Source organism: Salarias fasciatus, chromosome 3 (genome assembly GCF_902148845.1).
Source record: "Salarias fasciatus chromosome 3, fSalaFa1.1, whole genome shotgun sequence".
NCBI classification, from domain to species: domain Eukaryota; kingdom Metazoa; phylum Chordata; class Actinopteri; order Blenniiformes; family Blenniidae; genus Salarias; species Salarias fasciatus.
In genome coordinates this window covers 14,470,280-14,494,537 of record NC_043747.1, presented here as the reverse complement: position 1 = coordinate 14,494,537, position 24,258 = coordinate 14,470,280, and the positions used below count along the sequence as shown (strand labels likewise).

The window sequence follows — 24,258 nt, the reverse complement described above, 5'->3', positions numbered from 1 at the left end:
GTCGTTTTATCCCCTCTAATATGCATGAAGTGCTTTCACTTTACCTCGAGGAATTTACACAAACTTAAAGTTATCTTGAGGTAATTTTACAGCGCTTTGTGTACGTCGAGCGTTTTCACAGTTCGCTAAACAAATGTGTGACTCATTTGGATTTGCAAGTGAAATCGTGTGTAAGTCATCATTAACTATGGACGTTACAATATGTTGAAATGCTTCCAGCCAAGTAACCAGAGAGCTGCAATTAATCCTCTTGAAAAGAAACAAAATATTAACAGTCCATTATGATAGATTAGGCTTTACACCGACAGATGTCTCAGTGCAGGGTGTCATGAATCCACAATTTCTTTATTTGTTCAGGATTTTTAATGGTTTCACCAGAACCGAGGCAGTGCAGCTGCTGGTAGTTAATTGGTAGATACTTGCACATGTTGTCCATTAAGCGAAAAGTTGGTGTAACGAACAGAGAAGTATGAGGTGCTGAGCGAACGCTGAGGAAGGGGGGGGAAATTTGACCCCGGCTGACATTTGAATCAGCAGAGGCTGCTTTCTGTCGTCACACCAAACACGACATCTCTTCCGCTTGTAAACGGAGGCTATAATTTCACAATGGAAGCGTAAATGAAAGCTCCGAAGGCGGGCGTTCGCAAACAGAGAAGGAAATGGACCCAATTACTGACTGGCTTGGCAGGCTGCTGAATTTGAGGAGAAACAACACGCACATTAATTTCACATTAATTTCACAGTGCCTCCGTTTTCCCCTCCAAGATCACAGTGGAAGCACACAAAAGCACTTTGGCATATGTGCTCCCTTTGAATCGCAAAATACAAGCTTGTCACTCAGTCGTTGTAGAAGTTGAAAGCTAAGTTTGTCTCATTAGCATGTTTGATGTTTTTTTTTTTTTTTTTTTTTTGTCATCATTACCCAAAAGCTCAGTGCGCTGCCTTTCCTGTCACGGTGCTAAAGCAGATTTCTCCTCTCAAGGTAATCGGCTTTAGCACACCTTTACTGGCAGCAGCAGAATGCCATGAATACCAGCAACAAATGTCGTTTTCACATGCTCACAAAACATTACAGGGATTTTATAAGCAGCGCTGATGTATCAAAGGCGAGGTTAAAATACGAGCTGATAGCACACTTCACAATGCACCAGCTTATAATCCAGTTATCAGGAAAGGAGCACCTCGTACATTATTTTCTCCTTCTTCTGCTTAGTAGTTTGAGAAAAGAAACCCCAATATGCTGCAGGGAGAAGTCACACCTTATAAATTACACATTTTATTAAAAAAAAAAAAAAAAAAATGTGCACAGGTTCAACTCTGTGACAAGTTTCAGTTCATGTTTATTTTTTATTTTTTCGTTTTTTTTCATAAATTCAAATCAACCACAGAAGCCCACAAATGGCTTGCTGGCACGAGACACAAGTTTTGCGATGAGTAATACGGATTGTTGGCTGGCTGCCTCGTCAGCCTCCACAACAATGCTACTATATTGGTAGAACAGATCACTCACTTTTCTGTTCAAAGGAGCCAAACAAACAGCAACAACAACAAAAAAAGATTTTGAAAAGAAAGAAAAAAGATGCATTTGATTTGATTTTAAAGCTGAACCGACTATTGGTCACTTCCATGTGAGCGGTGTTATCACAGTGTTTATATGTGCTGAATATAAGTCTGCTTACTGTTACAACTTAAGCAATGTTTTCTATTCATAAAAAGATTTTTGTCAATCTTCTGAATGCAGTATTTTTGGAGCATCTTGAGGGGAATGTTTTTTTTTTTTTTTTTCTTCAGATTTCTGCACACATACTTAGTTTAACCCCATTAGATTTTAACAGCCAACACTCGATGTCATTGTGGCTTTCCTTGTCCTCTATGCAGACCCTCTTTTCACTGTGTCAACAGTGCCAACTAGTAATTGTGAATATGAGTTCAAAGGCAGCGGCTGATCCGCCGAACCTTTTTAGTGTATTCCGTGGCAGGACTTGTCCATATGTCATAGTCTCTTTAGGCTGGACACTTAACCCCAAGTTGCTCCTGATGTAGAGCGCCCCACGCACAGGGCAGCGCCGTCTCCATTAGCATGTGTGTGTATGTGACCGAGTGTGCAAAGTGCTTTTGAGACCCTGGGGGTAAAGACATGCTACATAAGTGCAACCCTTTTACCATATATTATGAGTCTGGACAGAAGGTAATGTCAGCTGCATCTATGCATTTTCTATACCACTTTATCCAACTCAAGGTTGCGGGGCCTTGGAGTCAGTCCCAGCTGACTGCAGGGGGATGCTGGGTACAGGTTGGCAGTTTATCACAGGGCAAACTCAGAGACGCTGACAGGAAGTGAAGAGAACCTGCACACACATGGAGAACTTTTAAAGTCCCGCAGAAAGACTAGTTTGAGTCCGGCCAACCCGGGAATACTGGGTAAAAAGAACCAAGACTCTGACACCGCCCTGCTGCCTTGTGTTGCAGGCATCGCTCTGGAGAAGGTGTTTGACTACAGCGAGTACTGGGAGGTGGCCAGAGGTCTGTACGCTCCGTTCGACTGCACCGCCACCATGAAGTCTGGCAACGCTGACGTCTACGAGAACGAGATCCCGGGAGGACAGTACACCAACCTTCACTTCCAGGTACGCTCAGTTATTAGCCGTTCATTCAAGGATCCATCTCCCTCTATCCAGTTTCATGCACATATGCAGTGTTTTGGTAAACAGCCTCTCTATTGTGGTCTGGAGCCACGTGGTCGTGACAATCAATCCCTGTGTCTTCATATCCAGTCGTCATGGAAACGCGGCGCTCCATCCTGTTAGCGCTGCCTTTGGTCTAGAGAGGAAAGTCGGCGTGAAGCAGCAGCGCCACATTACTGCAGGTCATCTACTGTTTGGTCACCACGAGATGCAGACTAAATTCAGAGTGACAGTTGACATATTTCTTCTTCAAGATTAAAAAAAAAAATCACTAAAAAAAATGAAGTAGAGGAAGTATTTAATCACCAGAGACACTGTCTTTGAAACTCTGACTGAAATTGCGGCTTGTACGACTTATTTTTGTGTTTATTGATGCTGTGCAGCAGATCAAGCGCAGACAGGCGTCGGCAGTGTATTCACGGCGCACAGTCGCTCTGAGATGTGCCGCGGATTATTTGACAGTGACTGAATAGACAGCGCAGCGCACCCGCTGTTCAAACCCTGTTGGTACGCATCCTGGCGCTCGGTTATAACCAGTTTATATCAACAGAATGCAAACGGAAGCGCTGTGCACCGTATTACACTTTAAAACAGGACAGTTTACAAGCTATAGGTGTAACTACACAAATAAATCCTTGAATCACAGAATGAAACCAACTCAGTAATAAGGCTGTTTTTTTTTTGTTTTTTTTTAACTTCCTGTCTCATTTGTTTCACTGTTTTCCTTTGCAGGCTCACAGTATGGGACTGGGAAATAAGTTCAAGGAGGTGAAGAAGGCCTACGCTGAAGCCAACAAACTGCTAGGAGACCTCATTAAGGTGAGAAATGTTTGAAAAAAAAAAAGGAAAGAAAAATCCCTGTTGATTTGAGCATCAGGAGGAGCACTTTCAGCCTTCTTTTTCCTTTTCCATACGCCGAAATAAATAGTATGAAACACTTCTGAATAGAGCGGGACAGCAGGGAGTCCGGAATGGTGTAAAGTCTGGTGGGTTTATGTCGTTGATAGATTTATTTTAATCATTGCAAAAAATAAGATTGAAGCATGTCTGTGATTTCAGTACGAACCGAGAATTTTTTTTCCTGAGTTGCAGCTTTCAGCAGATTATTTATGTAACTTCTAACACTCACTGGCTCCTATGGTAATTGCATTACGTGGCATACGTAGCATTCGCACCATGATTCATAAACAAGCCGAACTGTGGGAGGTTCATGCATCAGCTGCTATCACTTATACCTCTAGTAGGTCTGTACGTTTAATAAAAGGCCGCTTTGACACGTCGTCATTATTTTATTTTTTTTGCGAAGAGAGATTGCCAAGGGTATAATAAAAACTGTCATTTTGAGATGATCCAACATTTCGCCGTCTGTCCGTCTATTTTCCCGCTCGTACTTCAATCTTCTCGACCCTCTTTATCACTTTTCATGAAGAAAACTCGTCCACACTCCGTGCATAAAGGTCCCGCTGTCCAGGTTTTGAAACTGTAGCCGTTCTGCTGTGGCGGCGCCGGTCGTATCCACCCCTCATTTTACTCTCCTATAACTGGGAGTCGGAAATGCATTTCAGGCTGTTGCATGCACAGCCGAGCACAAACGGCATCGGTATGGATGATTCGCCGCTCTCGCTGCCAATGTGTCTCAGAGAGGTAGAGAGGAGCGATCTGCCGAAAACCCCCAGAAATGACTTTGGCATGGTTTTTCTGTTTCTCACTTGGCATTGCTCACATTGGCAGCCTCAGCCAGGCTGCCCCCTCTTCTTGACTCAGTTGAGCCAAGCAATCTCATATCGAGCTGGTGTATCCCCGGGTCTTTGCTGACTGAAGCCCGGCCTGATACTCCCTGTTCTCTCTCTCTCCCTCTATGGGTTTTTCACTCACTCTCTCCACTAGTTTGTTTATTTATTTATTTATTTTTATAACTCTGAGCTTGTCTTTCTTTAACAAGTCCTCTCTAACTCGATGATCTGTACTTACTCTGAGAAATTCTGACAACTTTCGTCATTTGCCAGGCAGTTTTCACTCAACTTAAACCGCGACAAACTGTTTTTCTGGTTGATTTGCCTGAAGGGCACATTAATCGAAGCGCCACTGCTAATTATGCAGTCAACATTTTCATTCTCAGACCAGGTTCCCCTCCTCCTCCTCCTCCTCCTCCTCCTCCTCCTTTTTTTCATTATCTATTTTTAATTCCTTTGTTTTCCCTCCCTTCATTATTTACCACCACACCTTCGTAATAGATTCATCCCTCTTTCTCTTCGCTCACATCCACTCAGTAATTATTTTGTCCTGTCATTTGCATTCCTGTTCTTTATCAAACCAACCTCTCTCTCTACTTTTTCCACCTCTGCCCCGCCATTCCATCTCTCTCTCTTGTTTTTTTTTTTTTTGTTTTTTTTACACACACCTATTGCCCAGACATCTTTATTATTTTCCTCTCCCCTCGTTGACATGCTCCCATGGATTCCCCATTACTTTACCAACACCTCCTCTCTGTTTCACTTGTTTTTTTTTTCCCCATTCTCCTCCTGTCTATCTCTCAATTTTCCATCTCCAATCCCCCTCTCCCTAATTTTCTTTCCCCCCCCTTCTCTCTTTTCCTCATCAGTTCTCTCTCCTGCTCTCCCCCCCCACCCTCCCCATGCTCTCTATCAATTCAATTAAGACTCGGTGGGCTTCGCTGCACAAGCCAATGTTGGCTTAATGTGCCTGCGGGTCCTGCCATGCTCTCTGTTGTATCCTGTTAGCTCGCCGATGCCTGTTTCTCTCTCGCCGTCGGCCCGTCGATAAGGGAGAGGGGATGTTTCTGTCAGATACAGACGTAAAGCACGCACAACACTGGCTTTCTTGGAACATATACTCCCCACCCATGATCTCTATAACACACTTGTATCGCTGAAAAATGCTCCTTGTTGGAGTTTCCAGCTGCTGTTGAACGTCAGTGCATGTTTCTGGCTTTTAATGTGATTTCACATCAAAAACGATGGATTGTTAATTTCTCTCATTTTATCAAGAACGCAGCCTCTCACATAATAAACAACTCAAATGATTTTTTTTTTCTTCCAAAAAAAAAACATTTAAGACTTAATTATCCTCAAAGCATTTGCATAAAAGTGATTTGCATTAAACTAATTGTTTACTTAGCCAAGTTTATTAATTCATGGTTTGTAGCAGTGGGTGTCATGTCCTGAATAAAGACATCAAGATATTTGTGGAGGAAATGTCTGAACTGACAGAACCGGCTGATTAAAAATTAAAAGAAAATCCCAGACTTAGGCTCATTGGCTTCTACTTAATACCAAACGACAGCAAAAGCAACTCGGGAGACTCGGAGGCTTTGATAAATTGCTCATAAGCCTGCCTGTTTTATAGCCTAATAATAATTCCAGGTGTGCACTGGAGTATAATCATTATATTGCTTTTTGGAGATCCCAGTATAAAGTCACCAAATCTGCCTTAATCTGTAGACTTGATTTACAATTATTAAGGCGAATGAAAGTACCCCAAGTCTCTTGACATTTTTTTTTTTTTTTTTTCATGGCGCTAATGCTAATTTGATCAGTCTGGCGAGAAAGTTCGGCTCAAGTCTCTCTCGTTGATCGCAGTCGTCAAGCGTGGAGGCTGAGCGGCATGAATAATGACAGATGATGGCTGCCAGAGTCAAAAACACACATGAAGCAACGAGTCAGACGTGTGGCAGGTTTGGATCACTAACAATGATAAGATAGCTAAAGTGGTGCTGAACTTTGAGATATGAAGAGATTTCAATAAGTTTGTGAGGATTATGAAAATGAACGGGCATTCTGCTTCCCACTTTTCATAACAAGTACAACAGGGTCATATTTTTTTTTAAATTTTCCAGTAATTTCAACCAGTGCTTTCACTATAAAGGATTAAAGATAATGCAGACTGGTCTCGCCTGTGTAACTATATAAATATATAAAGACAAGTACATACTTCACTAGTTCAAGCCAGTCATCTCTTTAAAAAGACACGGATACGTGTGCTTTTCCCAGTCTTTTACTATGAATTTCAGGTTTACATAAAATATCTCGACTAATAAAAAAAAGTCAACCTTGACTTTATTTGCAGATAAGATTGCGGTTCATTTATGAAGGCAAAAGGAGGTGAGGATGGAGCTGCCAGGCGAAAACAAGAACACCAGCGAGGTCCTTCATGGGTGAGGTGAAGGGAGGACATGCTGAGACGTTATAGGAGAGAAATTACTGGAAGGTGGTGATCTGCTGTGGGAACTCCCCTCACGGGGTTAAATGCTGAGTGGAGCGAAAGTTTCGAGCTAAAGATTGATTTCAGATGTGGAAAACTTCTACAAAACCATAAAGGGAGAAGCAGCATGTATCAGTAATATTACCGATATTTTATATTAACCTCCCAGCTAGGTTCAAATGATTGTAAAACTTGAATGCATAAAAATGCTGCATAAAATAAGGTCCCGGAGTCATAAATAAGGATAATACGCTCTCATCTCTGCTCTGACGAGGCAAATACCAAAACTGAGAGCAAGAGCTCATAAACTCTGAGCGGGAATGACGAAAACACGCGAACATTACAGTAACGTACAAGCCGGTGGAAACCTTAGATGTCTAAAGACTCTGTAGGTGGATGGATATGAAGCCAAATAAATGAAAAGAGTTCATGTTCTCTTGGAGAAATGCACAGCTCGGTAATAATCTCCAGGAATAGGCGTAGGTGTTCCATGTGTTAAAGCTCCGACCCTGACATCTATTGACACTAATGCTAGCTTTTGCACCGTTAATGTTTGCCACTTTCACTGATTGTACATCTTCTAACGTTTCCATCGCGCAAGTCCAGAGTTCAGTGCTTCATAGCTCAAAGCCCTTTACATTCTGTCATCAGATTCTAACTTGTGTATAACGTTTTTAAATGCTTCAAAGAGACTTGAAACTAACTGTTTCCAGAGTCGGCAGACATCACTTCCACCGTTACACCACCTCGGAATGTCTCGTCTCTCAGCGTTTATTCAGCTCGTGCTCCATCCTCCACATGTCACATGTCTGTTATCTGTATTTTTTTTTAAAAATGAGAACTTTTCACAGAAAGAAGGCGATGCTAAAGTGGATAAAAAAAAAAAAAACGGCGGCTTGTTAGCAGCTGGAAAAATAACGAGCTCCTGGAGATCACACAGGAATGAGAGTTTTTTTTTTTTTTTTTTTTTTTTTCTTTTCTTGCACTTCATACAAAAGCACGTAACATGTCATTTCTCCTGCAGCCTTTTGCTTCATGCCAGTCGGCTCCACCGCTGCCTCTTATTATCCTCCCGGTCACGTCCTGCTGCCCTAGCGCCGACCACAGAAGCTGTAATGTCATCTTAACAGTGAGACAGCCAAGCTGACACATGCTTCTATGCTACAAGATAATAATAGCAATAAGGAGTCTCATTGTAAAGCCATTTATTATTAACATTTTTTTGCTTGGAGGCACATTTGCTTAAGCAACAGGAAAAAAAAAAAACGGAGCCAAACAGACATGCCTAATGGTGCAGTATTTATAGCCTGATCTAACTAAACGATACCGTGAGAACTTCTGCTGCGTGCCTGTTTTTCAGGTAAAGGAACACAGAGAGAAAACACACTGAATTTCAGGAAAGTGGTTGATTAATTGGCTCCTGCTTTTCCCGCCGCTGGAAGTGAAGTTTCCCGACTCCAAATTTCTTTCTGCTTTATTTTCACTGATGAATTTCACTCACTCTGCAGTTTTCTCGCTCTCTCTCTCTTCTCCCTCGCCGAGGTACATCTGTTGCGACACGGGCTCGTCGTTACGGGGAGGACGAGCCGCACATGTATTCGTTAGCGCCGTCTCCCACTCTGTCTTTCCCTCACTTACTCTGTCACTTTCCTTTTGCGATTACAGGCACGTATCCACTCACCTTCCACACTGTGAAAACACACTCTCGCTCTCCCCCCACTTGGAGGTGGAGCACCTTCTTGTATTGCCTGTGGGGCTGCAGATGTCTACAGCTCTTGTCTGTTTGCCTCTGTCTCTCTCTCTCTCTCTCTCTCTCTCTCTCTCTCTCTCTCTCTCTCCTCCCCTCGGTTGATCCGTCCATCCCTTTATTTCTCCCTCTTACTCTTCCTGTCACTCTGTTCTTCATCCCTTTAATGCCCGCTCTCCCCTCCCTGCTTCCATTTAGTCTCGGCTCCTCCTCCTCCCCTCCGTCCGACACTCTCTCATTTCAGTTACACCGACTTCATGTATCTCTAATCTTTCTATCACTTCTCCCCTCCTCCTTCCTTTCCCTGACCCTCTTGTTATCGCTCCTCTCTCCCGTCTCTTCCCCTCCTGACAGGTGCGATTCTTCACTCGGCTGCTGGCATGGCTGAACGGCCTCACTGTGTGTGTGTGTGTGTGTCTTTGCCTTTTTGCTCTTTCGCACTCACACAAACACACACACGTTGTTCTGAGTGATATGATATTCCTCCCATTAAGGGAGTTTGAGGTGCACGAAAACACGGCGCGCTCACGTCCTCTGTCCTCTGTCTTGGACTTTGGAGTCATGCCGGACCACTTACCGAGAGCTGCACATTAGTGAAAGTGAGAACGACGGACAGAAGGCGGAAGGAGAGTAGTGCGAGAGGAAAAAAAGAAAGGCGGAGGTGGCGAGAACACAAAGTGCCGCCGGAGGTGGACGGGCTTTCTGTGTGAGGTGTGATAATAGGAGACTTAATTTAGGATTAATCTGCATTCATTTCTGCGTTTGTGGAACAAACGTAGCGGCTGCGGCAGCTCGTTAAATCTCCTAAATGGATACGTCTCAATTGCTTATACCTAGAGAGGGAATTCGTGTTAAATTAATGGTCGCCGAAGGTGGAAACCTCCTGACTCCATTGATGCATGCGGCACCTCGAGCAGGACAGACTTTCCAGACCTTCGCAATTAACTCGAATACCTGAAAAATAAGAAACGTCCTGATCAGGGTGGAGTGATTTGTCCTCAACCTTGTAAAATCTGATGTCGAATTCCTCAGACAGCTTCTGGACGCATTCGCTCAATCAGTAGGTTAAAGAGCAGAACACACACAATCCCGGACAGAGAAATGGCTGCGTTCACAAAGCAGTGTGGCGCGTTCACGCTCTCGGACGCACTGCGAAGAGGTCAGACCATCAGAGAGGTTCCAGCATTAATCTGTCAATCTGCGGCAGCTTGTCAAAAAAGAAAAAGAAAAACTCAGCACGTTTGTTATTCTGCTCGTCCTCACTATCTGTGTCTTCATCGCAGCTCCGCTCCCAACACTACATCTACACTCGGCTGCCGTACCCCGACGTTTTCCCAGAGGTCGTTGTCTTCTTTTGACCAGGAGAGGGGGAAAAAAAAAAAAAGACAGGATTTATGGTGCAATTTAGAAAGCTGCACCACTGACGAAAGGTTTCGCTCTATCTATCTAGTGAGAAACCCAATGATGCCTGATTGAGTGTTCAAAGTTGGCACAATAAATCATTGCAAGTTGCAGTATATATTTTATTTATAGAGTTCCTTTAGCAGCGCTGAGTGGTATTTACAGATAAAAAAAATAAATAAATAAAATGGAAGCGTTCAAACATTAAAAGCAGGTGTGAAAAGATGGATTTTCATAGAGATTTGAAGGCGGTGAGATTATTGCAGAAACAAAGTGAATTGTGGAGTGACTTCCAGAGTGTGTGTGGGCAGCAGCTGAGCGGCGCCCTGAGAGGAGCCTGTGATCTGATGAACGGAGGTCACGGGTGGGAATGCATGGGTGAAGGAGGTCGGGCGAGTTTGCGCGGGGATTTGACGGCGTGGAGGAGCAGTTTTTATTAGATCCGGGAAGCCGGGGCAGGTTCTGAAGACATGGGGGGGGGGGGTGAAACGGTCGCGGGAGCAGAGTGTTGAACACACTGAAATTTCTTTTAAAGTTTTGGAGGTGGTGGGTGAGAAGTGACGGAGATGGGCGCTGAAAGAATGCTGCTTTGATTTCTGGGTTGATATCGACTGTGACAGAGAGATTGGTGTCAGAGATTAGAGGTTTTCATATTCCGATATACTGTAGAAAAAGCCAGCAAAGGTTACAGTCTCCCTGCTGTGAGGCTGCAGTGCCATCCACTGCACCACTGAGCCGCCCTGCTGCTTATGCAGCCTTATAGAAACTCTTTGCAGAGATTTATGTTGACAATTCTTTTTTTTTTTCCACACTGTCCTCATGAATTATTCACACGGCGCTGTCACATGCACCTCAGTCAACACTGTCATGCTTATAAAATACTTCACCCCTCCTGGATAGCCCATCCCGACTTCACTCTGTTTTCATTTTATTACCATTGCTCCGGCGCACGTTGGAGTTTTAACTTTCGCTGAATATTTTCTTCCCCAGTTAGAAAATGACCTTGTGCGGCTGCACAGCCTCGGGCCTGATTGTCTGCAAACATGATAAAATAGGTTGTTTTACCTGCTGTAGGAATTTAATTTGAATCTCCGCAGTGTTTTCTTTGAACAGACGACAGAATTGCGAGATGCTTACATAATGACAAAATCTTATCCGTCATAATGAGCGAGACCGTCGGTTCAGAGGTGAGAATCTAAGCTCGGCTTCGCGCCCAGAGCGGAGGAAATCTTTCATTTTTCAACTTTGCCAGGATGTGATTTACCTCACTGTTAGTCTAAAAATATAGAAAAAGTCACACATCGCATATAGCTCATGCACCGCTGAAAATAACGCTTCCCATTTGTGTGTCTGCGGCGCCCGGGGAGAGTTGGCGGCGGATGATTCATCAGCAGAGATTGATAATGAGAGAAGTGCTGCTGATGTTACTGTGGATCGAGAAAGAAGGAATATTCTGCTTGGAAATAACAGTGACTTGAACCGGACACATGAAGGAGCAGTGGAAAAAGATGTTTTGACTTTGTGAAGACAAAAGATAGTAGTTCAACCGATGTGAGAGGGGTGAAGTGAGGGACGATGGCAGAGTCAGAAAATCATGACAATTTATAACTTTACAGTGAAAACCTCAGAGATCAGAGTTTGGTTAAAGAAAAAAAAATCATCTACCGATGGTTATAACCTTTAGATATTTTGTAAACTGGTATTTATACCTGCCAGTTCAAAGCAGAAGCAGGCTATAGGTAAACGAGCAAAGCAGCACTGTACCCTCCGTCTTATGTCTTTGATAGTTTTGCAGTCATTTCACATCGAGTTTTTGTTCCGTTCCACTAAGTTAATGGCCTCTTCAGGGACTTCAGCGGCCAATTCAAATCTCCCAAGCCCTTCCTCTAAACAGTCGTTTACAGTAAAAGCAATCTATCATTATCTCCTCTGTTCTCGAGCCCAATCGAGCTGAGCTTTAGGTGTTGTGTCGGGAACGAGCTGCGGCGAAGAGCGCACTTGTTTAAATCAGGGGGAACAATTTCCTTCCCAGCAGCGTCTTGCTGGGGAGCCACTGATTTGCCCAAGTGGTCGTGAATCTTAACGGGCGTCCTGGGCGGATTTTAGACGACGTCGCGTCACAATCTGAGAGAAATTGCGGCGACACCGTTTCAAAATAACAAGTGCCTGATCTGTTTCATGATTGTCCAAGCAGAGATGCACAGCGGGAAGATATTTATAAAACACCTCTGGTCTTTAAAGCTGCGCCAAGATCCATCTCTTGAGGTCAATTGGCCGTTTCTGCCCACTTTTGATTTCACCTTCTTATTTCACCTCAATAGTAAGACTTTCATAGCTCAGTGTGGAGACCATGCTGAGCACGCCGTTATTTTCCATCATTAAAGTCATCTTCGTGCTAATAGAATTTGTTGTCACAACATTTTTTTTTTTTGCTTTCGGACTGAGATGACTGCGAGAGCAAAGCGATCCCAGGAGCCCAGCGAGCGAACACACACACCCACACCACGGGGGTTTGGATCAGTCCCAGCGTGGATGTGTGTACTTCATGTTCCGCTCGTGATAATTTGACATCTCATCTTGAAGAATTAGGTGTCAAGTTCTTTGTTCGAAAAATTCTTTGGGGATGATCTATAATTGTTCTTCCTTGTTTTGTTTTTTTTTTTTCTTCAGTGTGCACTAATTGCCACAAAAATAGGCATCTCGTGGCGTGTGGGCCCGGTCTTTGTTCTCTGTTCTGCTCTCGCTGTCGCCGCTCGTGTTTACCGCTCGTCGCACTGCGAGTTGGAGTCGAAAACCGAACCGCAGTCCTCTGCTAGCCAGCACCACAGGTGGGGTCCTGTTCAGAATATAGCGCCAACCTATGCTTGACTGATCTAAATGCGGACGCATATGATCGGTTCTGTTTGACACCTGAATCATCCAGATGCTGCCGACGGCGTGTTTTCTGATGACCCTGTTCAAGGCAGATTTGTAGATGTTAGACCTTGTGGCTGGAGGCTGTTTTCCCCCCCTGTGGTGGATTATAACTGGCAATGAGCTCTGGAGATGTTTTCATATAAAATATATTTTGGTTTCTTTCATCTTTTCGTGTTTCTAAAATTTTGTGTCAAATGACATGAGGCGGAGGACTAAAATTAAAACACCGGAAAAGGAAAATATTCAAAATGTGATGATTGAAACCATCTGACAGGTTGTTCTCTGGCGTGCCGTGGTTCTATCCCCGTCGCAGGACAATGTGTAATGTGTGCGCTGGAGGGACACGGAGTGCCGCTGTGATGTGGGTGGGATTGGGATTAGTAACAGAACCAGGCCTCGGAGAGGACGGGGGCGGTGAACCAGCGAGGCTCGGCAGCGCGAGCAGGGACCGGCACATTCCTGCGAGACTCAACCGTTCAGTTTAATGAACCTCACCAGGAGCACGGGCGGCGCTCCCAACACCGGAGCGGGATCATTAAGACGCGCCCGGAGTCACGGTCAGGTAGAGCGAAGAGCGCCGCAGGTCTTCGGAGTCCCAAAAGCTGCCCGCCATTAAGTGGGGAGACCCCTGTCGACAGGCCCACGGCGAGGTACGCAATCAGGAAACACGTAGCGGGAGGCACACGCTGCGCCCCGGGAGACCTCGACGGCCCACTGCTCCACCGTGCCGGCAGCCACCGAAGCACCGTGACCGTCGTCCTGCTGCTCCCCGGACCGTCGCCAGCCAGCGATGTCTTGATTGATGACCCGGCAGGAGGCCGCACTCGAGACTAGGATCTACCCCGGTCCCTACCCATAAGGCATAGCTGGTGACTAGACATGATCACCACAGCTCGAAGCAGCAGCCAACCCACAGAGAGCATCTGGACCAACACTCAGTTTGACTATTCCAGTAATCCAGAGTCGGACAGAAATTTGAAGTGAAAAACTTCCTGTATGTGATTTTTATTACCTGTAGGATTTTGTTGCTTAACTAAAACCTCATTGCCATATAAATTTTTGTATTTCTGATATATTGAAGCATATGTCCCTTGATTTCGCAGTAGCTGACAGTAGCTCGATGATGGTCACAAATAAATAGGGGTGAAATTCTGTCTTATTGCCAGGTTTCTTTCTGAAAAGTGAAACTTTTTGATGGAATCGCGTTAGTAGTAACAGTCCACTGGAGAAACAATTCTCCAAATGGCCAAAAAAAAAAAGATGATTTAACTGATCAGAAACCTTTTCGGCATGAAATGACAGAAGAATTGCACACTGTGACAGATTAGGAAGTCTGCAAACTTTGTTGGCGGAATATCGTCCTTTGATGAATCATGTTCGATCATTATGAATTATAAATTGGATTATTGTTGGCAGCCTGAACGCAAGTGCCTTGGAGACGATCCTGATGTCAATATTTATTAGTGGCAGTGGGCGGTGGCTGGAAGGAAGTGATGGATTCTTGTCCTGCTTCAGTAGTAATTTGATTGCGGCAGCATTCATGTGTCCGCTGGTTTTGATCTCCATCACTGCTTTAAGAAAATCGGTGCCAGGATTGATCAGAAATGTTTCATAAACTGAAAGTCATCAGCACTGTGCTTTTTCATGCTCTCTCATTCATAAGATGTTTCTATTTTCAGCACTTTCTATTTATTGCTCTGATTTTTGCTTCAGGGTCTTTTTTCTACTTGTTGATCTTATTCGTCTTGTAGGTGGAGCGTGATAAGATCTTGTGTTTTTAGTCTTATCTGAAGAGGCAAAAGTATATTTACTGAGTGTGGGATATTCCTGAAAATCCACTGTCCTCCATTTATTCCTTTGGCTGAATGTGATTATTTTATACGTTTTGGAATTCCACAGATTGATGTGATACTGCACAGAAGTCATCTCAGATTATGGTTGTCCCTTCAGCTGATCTCTGAAAACGGGATTAAACACTGAGTTATCTTGATTTGAAACATACAAATTCACAACAGTGTGTGGTTTATTAAATGTCTGAATAATGATGTGTCAGTCTTCTTGATCATTTATCACACTGTTCACTCTGAAGTAACTCATGGACTAGAATAGAGACTCTGTTCAGCCTCATAACTCTTCTCTTCATTCTGATTAGACTCGGTTAAAAAGAAGAATTTGGCAAATTCTGTCCGACGATTCGGCTGTGTTCTCCCTCGGACTCATTCATTTGATTCCCATCTTTAGACATCCCTGACATCTGCGTCTCTCAGATGCTTCAAGCATCTTTGTTTTTGTATAAAACTGCGTGATAACGGAGATGAAAGATGCTTTTGCAGACGTAAGGATGAGTCTCTATAGTATTACTGATGTCTGTCGCACATATATTTATACAGATCTGTGTTATCACGTGAATTTAATTAAAAAGTATCCAAATAATTCTTAGAAGAGGGCCTTTTCAAACCCGGTGGTCTGTTTGGAATAAATAGCCTCCAAGGCTTCTGGACACTGAGGGGAAACCCTGAGGATTCTGTGACAACAAAGTTTTTAGCAGTTCAATACCAGTGTTGCTGCAGTTTTGACTTTTCAGACTTTTTCACCTCAGAAGCAGGTGAAGCCGTGTCAGAAACCTTTCCTTTGCTTCTGTCATTTTTTTTTTTTTCTCCTGCCGTCTCTTTGATGTGTTCTCCTGCTGCATGAAAAATGTCTGCCGGATTCAGCGCGAGTACAGATTCCGCTCGTCAAATCACGAGACAAAAAAAGTCGGTGGGTCAGATTAATTGACTCCTTTCTCTCTTTAATGATCCAAATGCCACTTCAGAGAGAACTAGAAGCCTTAAACTTGTTTCTACAATCATTACAACACTAGAGTAATGTGTGCAATTGATATTTGCACCAGTGTCCTGTTCACAGTCAAAAAAGACCACTTATCACCATTATGCTAATAGGTATTGCTATTACCATAATGATATGCCATTATAAATAATGAAAGAATGACTACACACAGCTTTAATGAATGTTTTCGACACTTCTGCTTCCCTCCTCGTTTTTAGGTTCAGTCTCTTTTTCTTTGAGGCCTGCTCCGTTCACTTTGTGGCCGCCGAACGAATTGATTAAAAGGATGCATAAATGTAAACATCTTTTCATTTGTCTTTCCCTGGGTCACTCGGCGCTTAATCGCTGCAGACAGGATCTTCATTAAAACAAATGCTCCGTCACAAAATCAGTGTGGATGTTTAGTCCTGAGTGTGTGTCACACATTCTCTGTGTTAGTGTTTTTCTTTTTTTTGGAGCGCCTTTTCTTATTTTAAGCAAATTGAGATACAGTTCCTCTTTATCAAAAAGGAACTTAATTCACCCTCTCGCTAACCCACATGTCTCTCCCTCAGGTGACTCCGTCGTCGAAGATTGTTGGCGACCTGGCTCAGTTCATGGTGCAGAACAGCCTGACCAGGGCGGAGGTGGAGGAGAGGGCCGACGAGCTGTCCTTCCCGCTGTCCGTGGTCGAGTTCCTGCAGGGATACATCGGGATTCCGCACGGAGGGTTCCCTGAGCCGTTCAGGTCCAAGGTACTGCCGTCTGTTTGGGCCACACACTCAAACGCTCATTATCGCCACAGTCATGACTTAACTCACGGAACGCCAATTCTTTTAAACCTTCTAACGTTCATCCTTCGGCTGCATTTTTCCATGAAATACGCACCACAAAGACACACCGGCAAGCCCATTTAAAAGTGACTGTGGAAATGCACACACACAAACACACACACACACACTCTGTCACATGCTTGGATACATCTGACAGCAGCGAGATCCTGAGAGGAGAAGACAGTGGGGGGGAAACAAAGCCTGGTATTGGTCTGTCCTCATCTCTGTTATTCCTTTACCTCCATCTACTCCGCTCCTCACATCCACACACAGCGAGGTGGAAATTCTCATGTGCATCAGAAGCCTACAGCTTGAAGTGTTCTTGGGAGAGCTACATGAACACACACACACACACACACACACAAACACACACACGAATAAAGGCAAATGTGTCAAATTCTCACAGGCACTATGTTGGCATCCTTGACATTTTCAAAAAAAACACCATCTGTATTTTTATTTTTTCTAACGGAAGGAAAGTAAGTGTGTGTGTGTTTTTTTTTTCTTTCCCCACACACACATTCACACACACACTAGCAGTCACAGATGCTGCTGTTTTCATAATTCATTATCAGGGAGCTGACTGGGGCATCAAATTTAAATGATTTTATAGGGAAGTGCACTTTCTATTAATAAGTTAATTCAGATCAGTTCTATACAGTACCAGTAGGAACATAACAACTCCTGGCTCTTTCACAGAGAAAAATTAAATAATAATAAAAAATAAAAAAAAAATCCCACATGAGCAGAGGACAGGAAAGCTGTTCAGACGCCGGCCCAGGGGCTTTCTGCTGTACTGGTTCAGGTTAAGGGGAAGGAAAAGAGAGAAAGATAGGACGGAGAAAAACAAATAAGTTGGCCGCAGACAGCAAGTTAATCCGCTCACTGGGTTCAGGAGGCACAAATCACAAACTTGTAAGTTCTGCTGCTGCAGATCCTGCAGGAAGGAACACAGAAACACAGAGAGAGAGAGAGAGAGAGACATGTGAGTGTATGAGAAGACAAAATAGCAAAGAAACCTGTCGTGTTCTCACTGTAACACTGTGTGTAAGTTTAAGCACACTTGCAACAATTCCTTATATTCTCTGCTCGGTCAGGCCCTGTTTCCCCGTCCTGTCAGGTCCGTCGCTTTTCTCTCCTTTTTGTAGCTTTCGCACGTAAACCTGTCCGTTCATTTATCCGTGCAGTCGCCTGGCTCTCTGCAGTTACCGTTTCTCCCTCCCATCTTTCCTCCTCTTTGTTCGCCTCGCCCAGAAACAAACTGCCGCCGTCCCGTCACCCCCTGTCCTTTCCCCCCGCCGTCTCCTCGGTCTGAGAGACAACATGATCAAACATGCTGTCGCGTAGCTTCACAGGCAGTCCCGCCCTTCACAGTCACAGCCATTTTTTTTTGTTTTTAGCTTTCATGTAAACAATCCCAACTTTTGTGTCGTACTTGTCTAGTTAGTGCTTCTCAAACTGGGATGTTTCCAAAAAAAAAAAAAAAAAAGGAATAAAAAAGGAGTCTTTCTTGCTTCAGATGTCTTTTTAATGCAGTGAAACAGTCGCCGTTTCTCAGCGTTGGACTGAAGGACTCTTCCTTGACTGAGGGTCAATGCAGCGGTCATGTCATGTCGTCCATCCATCTTCAATACCAGATTATCTATTTCAGTGTATTCACCGCACACAGTCACACACACACACACACAATGTAGAGTCACCAGTTACTCTCAAACATGTTTGTGGACTATGGGAAGAAAGTTTACACTCATAGATAAAACCCACACATGGGGAAAATCATGTCATTCCCAGAAGGAAACGAGCCTCATCCAAAGTCCCACTAAGGATATTGTGATGCGAGGATATGAACCGCACGCTGAAGTTTCATTTTCTTCCTCTGTTTTAGTTTGAATCAAATAAGCACATCAAATAACAGAAGTAAAATCGATGTACATCAGCAGAGAAATGCATATTTCTTTCTTTACATTTCATTTCTTCTGTTTGTTTGTTGAATCGAACAAAGTGGCAGAATTAGACTGAGGACATCCGCTTTCTGCTGCTTACTTTCGGCGTCGCCGCTGCCGATCGTGATCCGCATGTGCGATTCGTTTCACTTCTGACGCAACCCTCGGCGAGGTTCAAGCCCCGAGCTTCCAACCAATCCACTGCTGTCTTTCACAACTGTCACACTCGTCCGTGTTTAATAGAAAATTACAAGGCCGAATACAAATAGGAGCCACTTTCAGTCGCTCACAGCGTGATCATATATGCAGCGTTTTGCATCCTTTCTAAGAGATGCTTCAGTGGGCGGACGCCATTAATCGACTCCTACGGCAACAAAGCGCGGCAAGATCATGAAGAAAATTGCACAAGTACAGCATTGCTGCAAAAGTAAGTGAAGAGACCTGTGTAAGAGAGTGTATACTCTCCACGTGCCTCACTAAAAAGATCGCAGACTTGAGGATTGTGGGTGTTTTGAAGAGACGGAGAGCACACCTGATACGTTCTTTGAAGTTCCCCGGTGGAAACGGCTCTGTCCTTGGTGGGATTTGGAAGGATTTCCCAGATTGGATGAGTGCTTCAGTGAAATGTGATGGCATAAGATCTTGAGAATACAGTCTTCTGGGATGCGCGATAGTGACTGAGAACCCCCTGTGGTGTGTGAGCTGTAACCTGCTATACGCTGTGTTTTCTTAGTAAATCCTGAACAGGTGTAGCGCCGCCGCCTCACAACTTAACACACGGCGTGCTAAAAGAACCCGGTGTATGCGGGCGAGGATCATAAAAGGAAAACGTTAGAAAGGGAAGGAAAGTAAAGCTGTTTTCTTTACATGCAGCCATTAAGCTGCTACCCAGAGTCATTTCCTTTTACTCTGCGCTCGCATGTGTGTGCAGCCATGACCGCGAGTTAGAGTGGAGGCCTTCCGCTTTTCCACATGCAACAATAGACATATATCCTTCATCACAGTCTTGCGTGCAACATCGTCGCGCTGAAGGTCATACTTGCATTATCGCTGCGCTGGGAAGGCAGTGTTTCTTTAATGGCGTTAATTAGTTAGTCCACAGTCGGTGGAGAATTCTATCACTTGCTCACCAAGCATACATTTCAGCATGTCAGTCCGCCACATGGCTGTTTGCATGCACGGACAACTTTTTTTTTTTTTTTTTTTTTTTCAAAACGTAGAATAGTAATTGAGGCTGTCGCCCTCGGTTCATCCGTGGTGTCGAAGGACAGAGACGATGTGCGAGAGGCAAGTAAAGCAAGAAAGATGAGGTCAAGGAAGAGAAAGTCAGAGGAAGCAGAGTGGTGGTGGGGGTGAGGTGGAGTTCGGGGAATGAACAGGACCCTCAGAAAGACGAACTTTCTATTCAAGAAGTAGGGGTGTAAAATATGCAACACATCCCTCGGAGCAGCACACTTGGAAAGAAAGGAAGGAGGAAATCAGTGATGATCAAACAGAAAAAGTAGGTGGCTGTTACTTTTAAAATACATCCATAATTACTGAGGTTCGGCTTCAGTCTGCTCCTTCCTCGTCTTGAGCGAACACTGGCTGCATCTACATGGCCACTGTGTGCTCTTTACATCCACTCCACAGCTATCAGATTAATGTACCATGAATATATCTAATTGAGTAACTGGATCAATCCCATAATGCTTTGCACTGTGATGATAGCCGTTTATGACAAGCGCCCATGACCCAACATCCAGGTTCACCCAGAAGCTGCAGTAAAGATGTGTTAGTTAATTCAACCAATCAAAGTTGTTGAGATTCATTTGAAATTGAAACAACAAGGGTTTTCAGTGACTGGACAATTCAGCGGCTCCCTCTGTTCTGTCTTTCTTTTTCACAACACACCAAATGGTTTTCATAGGTTATTTTTTTTTTTTATAGACAGGCTGGTTTTAGTCACGCTGATTGTATACACAAATGAACATCTTGAAGTTGCTGTGCTGAAAATAAGTGAAGTCTCTGCTGCAGCAGCAGCAGCTTTCATCTGGATGGAAGCATATGTTCCGACAAAGTTTCTGAATATTCTTGAGCATAAATTAAACCCTATTGTATCACAGATGCTGCCTTTGGAACAACACTGGTGTTCCCACTTGTCTGTGGCTTTATGGGATGAAAACATCACATTTTTTTCATCATCAGAATATAGTTTTTTGCTTTACATCAGTCCCCCTTTAAAGAGCTGAGACCCAGAGAGGACTCGACTTCCTTTCTTTTTAAATAGCAAATTCCCTATTTGCATTGATGGACTTTTTTTAATTGTTTTCAGAAGTTTATTGAGCCTGGCCTCAGCGAAGGTTCCTTTGAATTATCACAAAAAAGTCTATATGAGTTGTTTAGCTTTTTAAATTGTGTAGAAAAGTTTCACAGAAATCTCTCAAATCTAATTTTAACCGTTGTTTTTGAAGTAGAAATGAAATCTTAATTACAACATGGTATGCTTCTTTACATTTTAAAGAATTATGATGAACTTTAAATAACTTCTTATGATAGCTTTTGGTTTGTATCTGAACATCGCACTGTGTTCCACCTTTACGAGGCCAGAAGGCCGTCAGACGCGACTTCTGCATAAAATGCCTCGATCTATATAAACTCAGCGACGGCAAAAACTTGCTATCTGGTACCAGAAGATTTGAAAACTCCCATGTAGGAAGGATAGCTGCTTCAGCGGGTTTTAGAAAAAGGGAAAGAGGTCATCTTGAAGAAAGACGAATCGAAGAAATAAGATGGTTAAATATGCAGCACACCCTGCAGAGCAGCGCCGTGAAAAAGGAAGGAAAAAGAAGAATCTGCAACAATAAAAATGAAAAAGAAATGTGTTGTTGAAGGATTTGGACAAAACTGAATGGAAAGTACAAACAGCCTTGGAGGGAGAGTTTTCTACATTTATTAATACACATACACACACGCTCACGCGCGCTGTCTCACACTTAAACAATCAAGCAGTTTAGGTGTAAGACATCCTCGGAGGACACCGTGTTAATGAGCAGGGACTCCGCTGAGCCCACCATCTTTGAAGTGTCTCTCCAGCACACACGCAAATGAGTCAGCTATCTTTGAACTGTTAGCTCTGTGACTAATAGCATTGCGCTGGGTCCTTTGTCTGGAGATTTCTGCCAGGCACACACACACGCACACACACACACACACACACACACACACACACACACACACGGACTCATAAATATGACAATACCATGAAGATATGAAGCCGCGCACGCTAGCTAGCAGACATATTGAATGATGGTATCTACAGGGGAGCCGTGGTGGCCTGAAGGCTCTGTAGGTTCATTCAGTCTGAAGCGTTTCCTGAGACGGTGACTAAAGAGGGTGATTGTACCGAAATTCCGTTCCCCGTCTCTTTCTCCCCCCGTGCCGCCTGCAGTTGCACCGTCAACAACACTTCACAAACTTGTGGAAACAAAAACAAAGCAGGGGCAGCTCCAGCCTTTACAGGGACCGCCTGCGTCCTAACATAACTCCTCAGCAGACTGTATTAATAGCCTTAAATCGATTGTGTCCACAGGTTCATACCGACCGGAGTGGGCAGATAAAAGTCACGTCATTAGTCTGATCACCGGCGCCGCTGCCCTTCGCTGCTCTTTGTTCGAGGATATTGTGTCACATTTCGCACAGAAAAGAGAGGAACGATCGCCGGAGTGACATTTTTTATACATCGGTGTCAAGAACCTGAAATTTCAGTTCTGCCAAAAGAATGTGTATTAAAATTGGAGTCTGAATGGTCCCATAGTATAACAGGAGTGGAAAACCTTGCAGCTATCCTCCATGGAGCAAAATATTTTGCTCATCTCTCTAGCGAGTCTATTCAGTTTAGTTTTATTTATATTGCACAATCTCCTGCTTAGTCATCTCATGGCAAACCGAAAATCCCACATGAGCAAACACGGGTGATGGTGGAGAGGAAACATTTCCTCTTTTACAGAGGAAATCTCTGCAGAAGCAGACTCAGACATGGTGACTTGTTTTTTTTCTTTCGCAGTAGTAGAAAACGGGAGAAAACTATAGATGCGAGTGGAAGGTTAATAAATATATTGTAGGCGTAATATAGGAAGGCGGCACCAATAATAAGCTTCGAATTCCGCTTTCTGAGACCCTGCAGGAGTTTACAGAGCGAGCCGAGACACATACTGCTAATAAGCGACAGACACCGGGGACGGCCTCTGCAGCCAGGTGTACTCCTGTGTCACTGTGAGTCAACGCAGCGCTCGGTAAACAGTCGCACTGTTGACTGAATATTCAAAAATAACTTTCATAGAACATGCATATGCAGGAGTTTTTTTTTGTTTTTTTGTTTTTCTCAGTTTGTCTCCTTCTCCGTGCATCAAAACACCTCTTCATATTCCAGGTCTTGCTCTTTCACTCACTCGCAATCTGTCAATTTGCGACTTTGACACATCTACGCTTTCATCCACACGTGTGACTGAAGTACAACGGGAAGGTTTACCACCTCTTTATACGTCCTTCTTGCTTCAACGTCCCATGGGAATGTTTGGAGCGGGGGGGAAAAAAAATTCAGAAAGACTCCATGACTTTGGATTAAAAAAAAAAAAAAACTTTTAGTAAATAGTTTGTTTCCCCTCTGTTCTCCGCCTGTTTGCCTTTTAACTTGTTTTTGTTAGGTTCCCTCTCACCACGGCTTTCCCTCACATCCTCCGCTTTTCTTTTCAACCTCCAATCTCAGGTGCTCAAGTCCCTCAACCGGATTGAAGGTCGTCCCGGCGCCTCGCTGCCGCCTATGGACTTCAAGGCCCTGGAAGACGGGCTGCGCGCCGCCCACGGCGACGATATCACCCCCGAGGACGTCATGTCTGCCGCCATGTACCCCAAAGTCTTCCAGGAGTTCAAGGAGTTTACCGGTGAGTCGCTGGACACTATAAAGGGAGAATTCAACACAAACCTCAAACGGCACAGATAAAGAAGCGATGCTGGAGATTTTATTTGTGAAGGTTCAAGCAGAATCAAATCTGTCTGGAGCTTGTTTGAAGCGGCTGCAGCGATATTCAGCTGCCTGGATTAACCCCAGCTTAATATTTGCTCCGAGGAGCGGAGCGTTGTTGGCTTTAAACCGGTGGTTTCCCCTTTGTGAGGGTGTTTAATTAGTGTACAGTCGCTCCCACGCTACTTCAGCTTAAGCCCGTACACAAGCCTGAGCCTAATCCCAGCTCTCAGTCTTTCCTAATTACGTTCCTGATGCAAAGTGTTGTTCTCCAGAAAAGTCCCCGGACTTCCACACCTTTGTAAACACACACACACGTTTAGAAATCTGGACTTTATATTGACTGGGGGGTGATTTTTCTTTTTTTTTCCAGCCAACTTTGGCCCGGTGGACTGCCTCAGCACCAGGCTGTTCCTGGATGGACCCAAGATCGCAGAAGAGTTTGAGGTACGCGTGCCAGAAAATACACAATATTGGCCAAATTCTTGAAAATGTCTCTTGATCAGCCCACCCTATAAAAAGCCTGACCTGGTGAATCAGTGTAAGAACTGCTCACTTCATTGTTTCTGATAATCGTTTCTCTGCTCATGCTGTCGGCAACCCAATCCTTAGCAAGCATCCGGTAGTTAGTGAAAGCTAAAGCTTGAGAGGTGAGAAATGAATTTTACACAGTCTGAAACAGCAATGGGAAGTCTTAACATTC

General features: G+C 44.0%; 1 protein-coding gene across 1 annotated transcript in view; it reads left to right on the top strand.

Moving 5' to 3' along the window:
- pcxb (pyruvate carboxylase b) overlaps positions 1-24,258 on the top strand; it is a 277,811-nt gene that overhangs the window by 240,017 nt on the left and 13,536 nt on the right. The window contains exons 20-24 of the mRNA XM_030087167.1: positions 2,470-2,627; positions 3,417-3,503; positions 16,353-16,532; positions 23,301-23,475; positions 23,929-24,002. Coding sequence (XP_029943027.1) covers positions 2,470-2,627; positions 3,417-3,503; positions 16,353-16,532; positions 23,301-23,475; positions 23,929-24,002 — 674 coding nt within the window. The remainder of the gene's footprint in view (positions 1-2,469; positions 2,628-3,416; positions 3,504-16,352; positions 16,533-23,300; positions 23,476-23,928; positions 24,003-24,258) is intronic.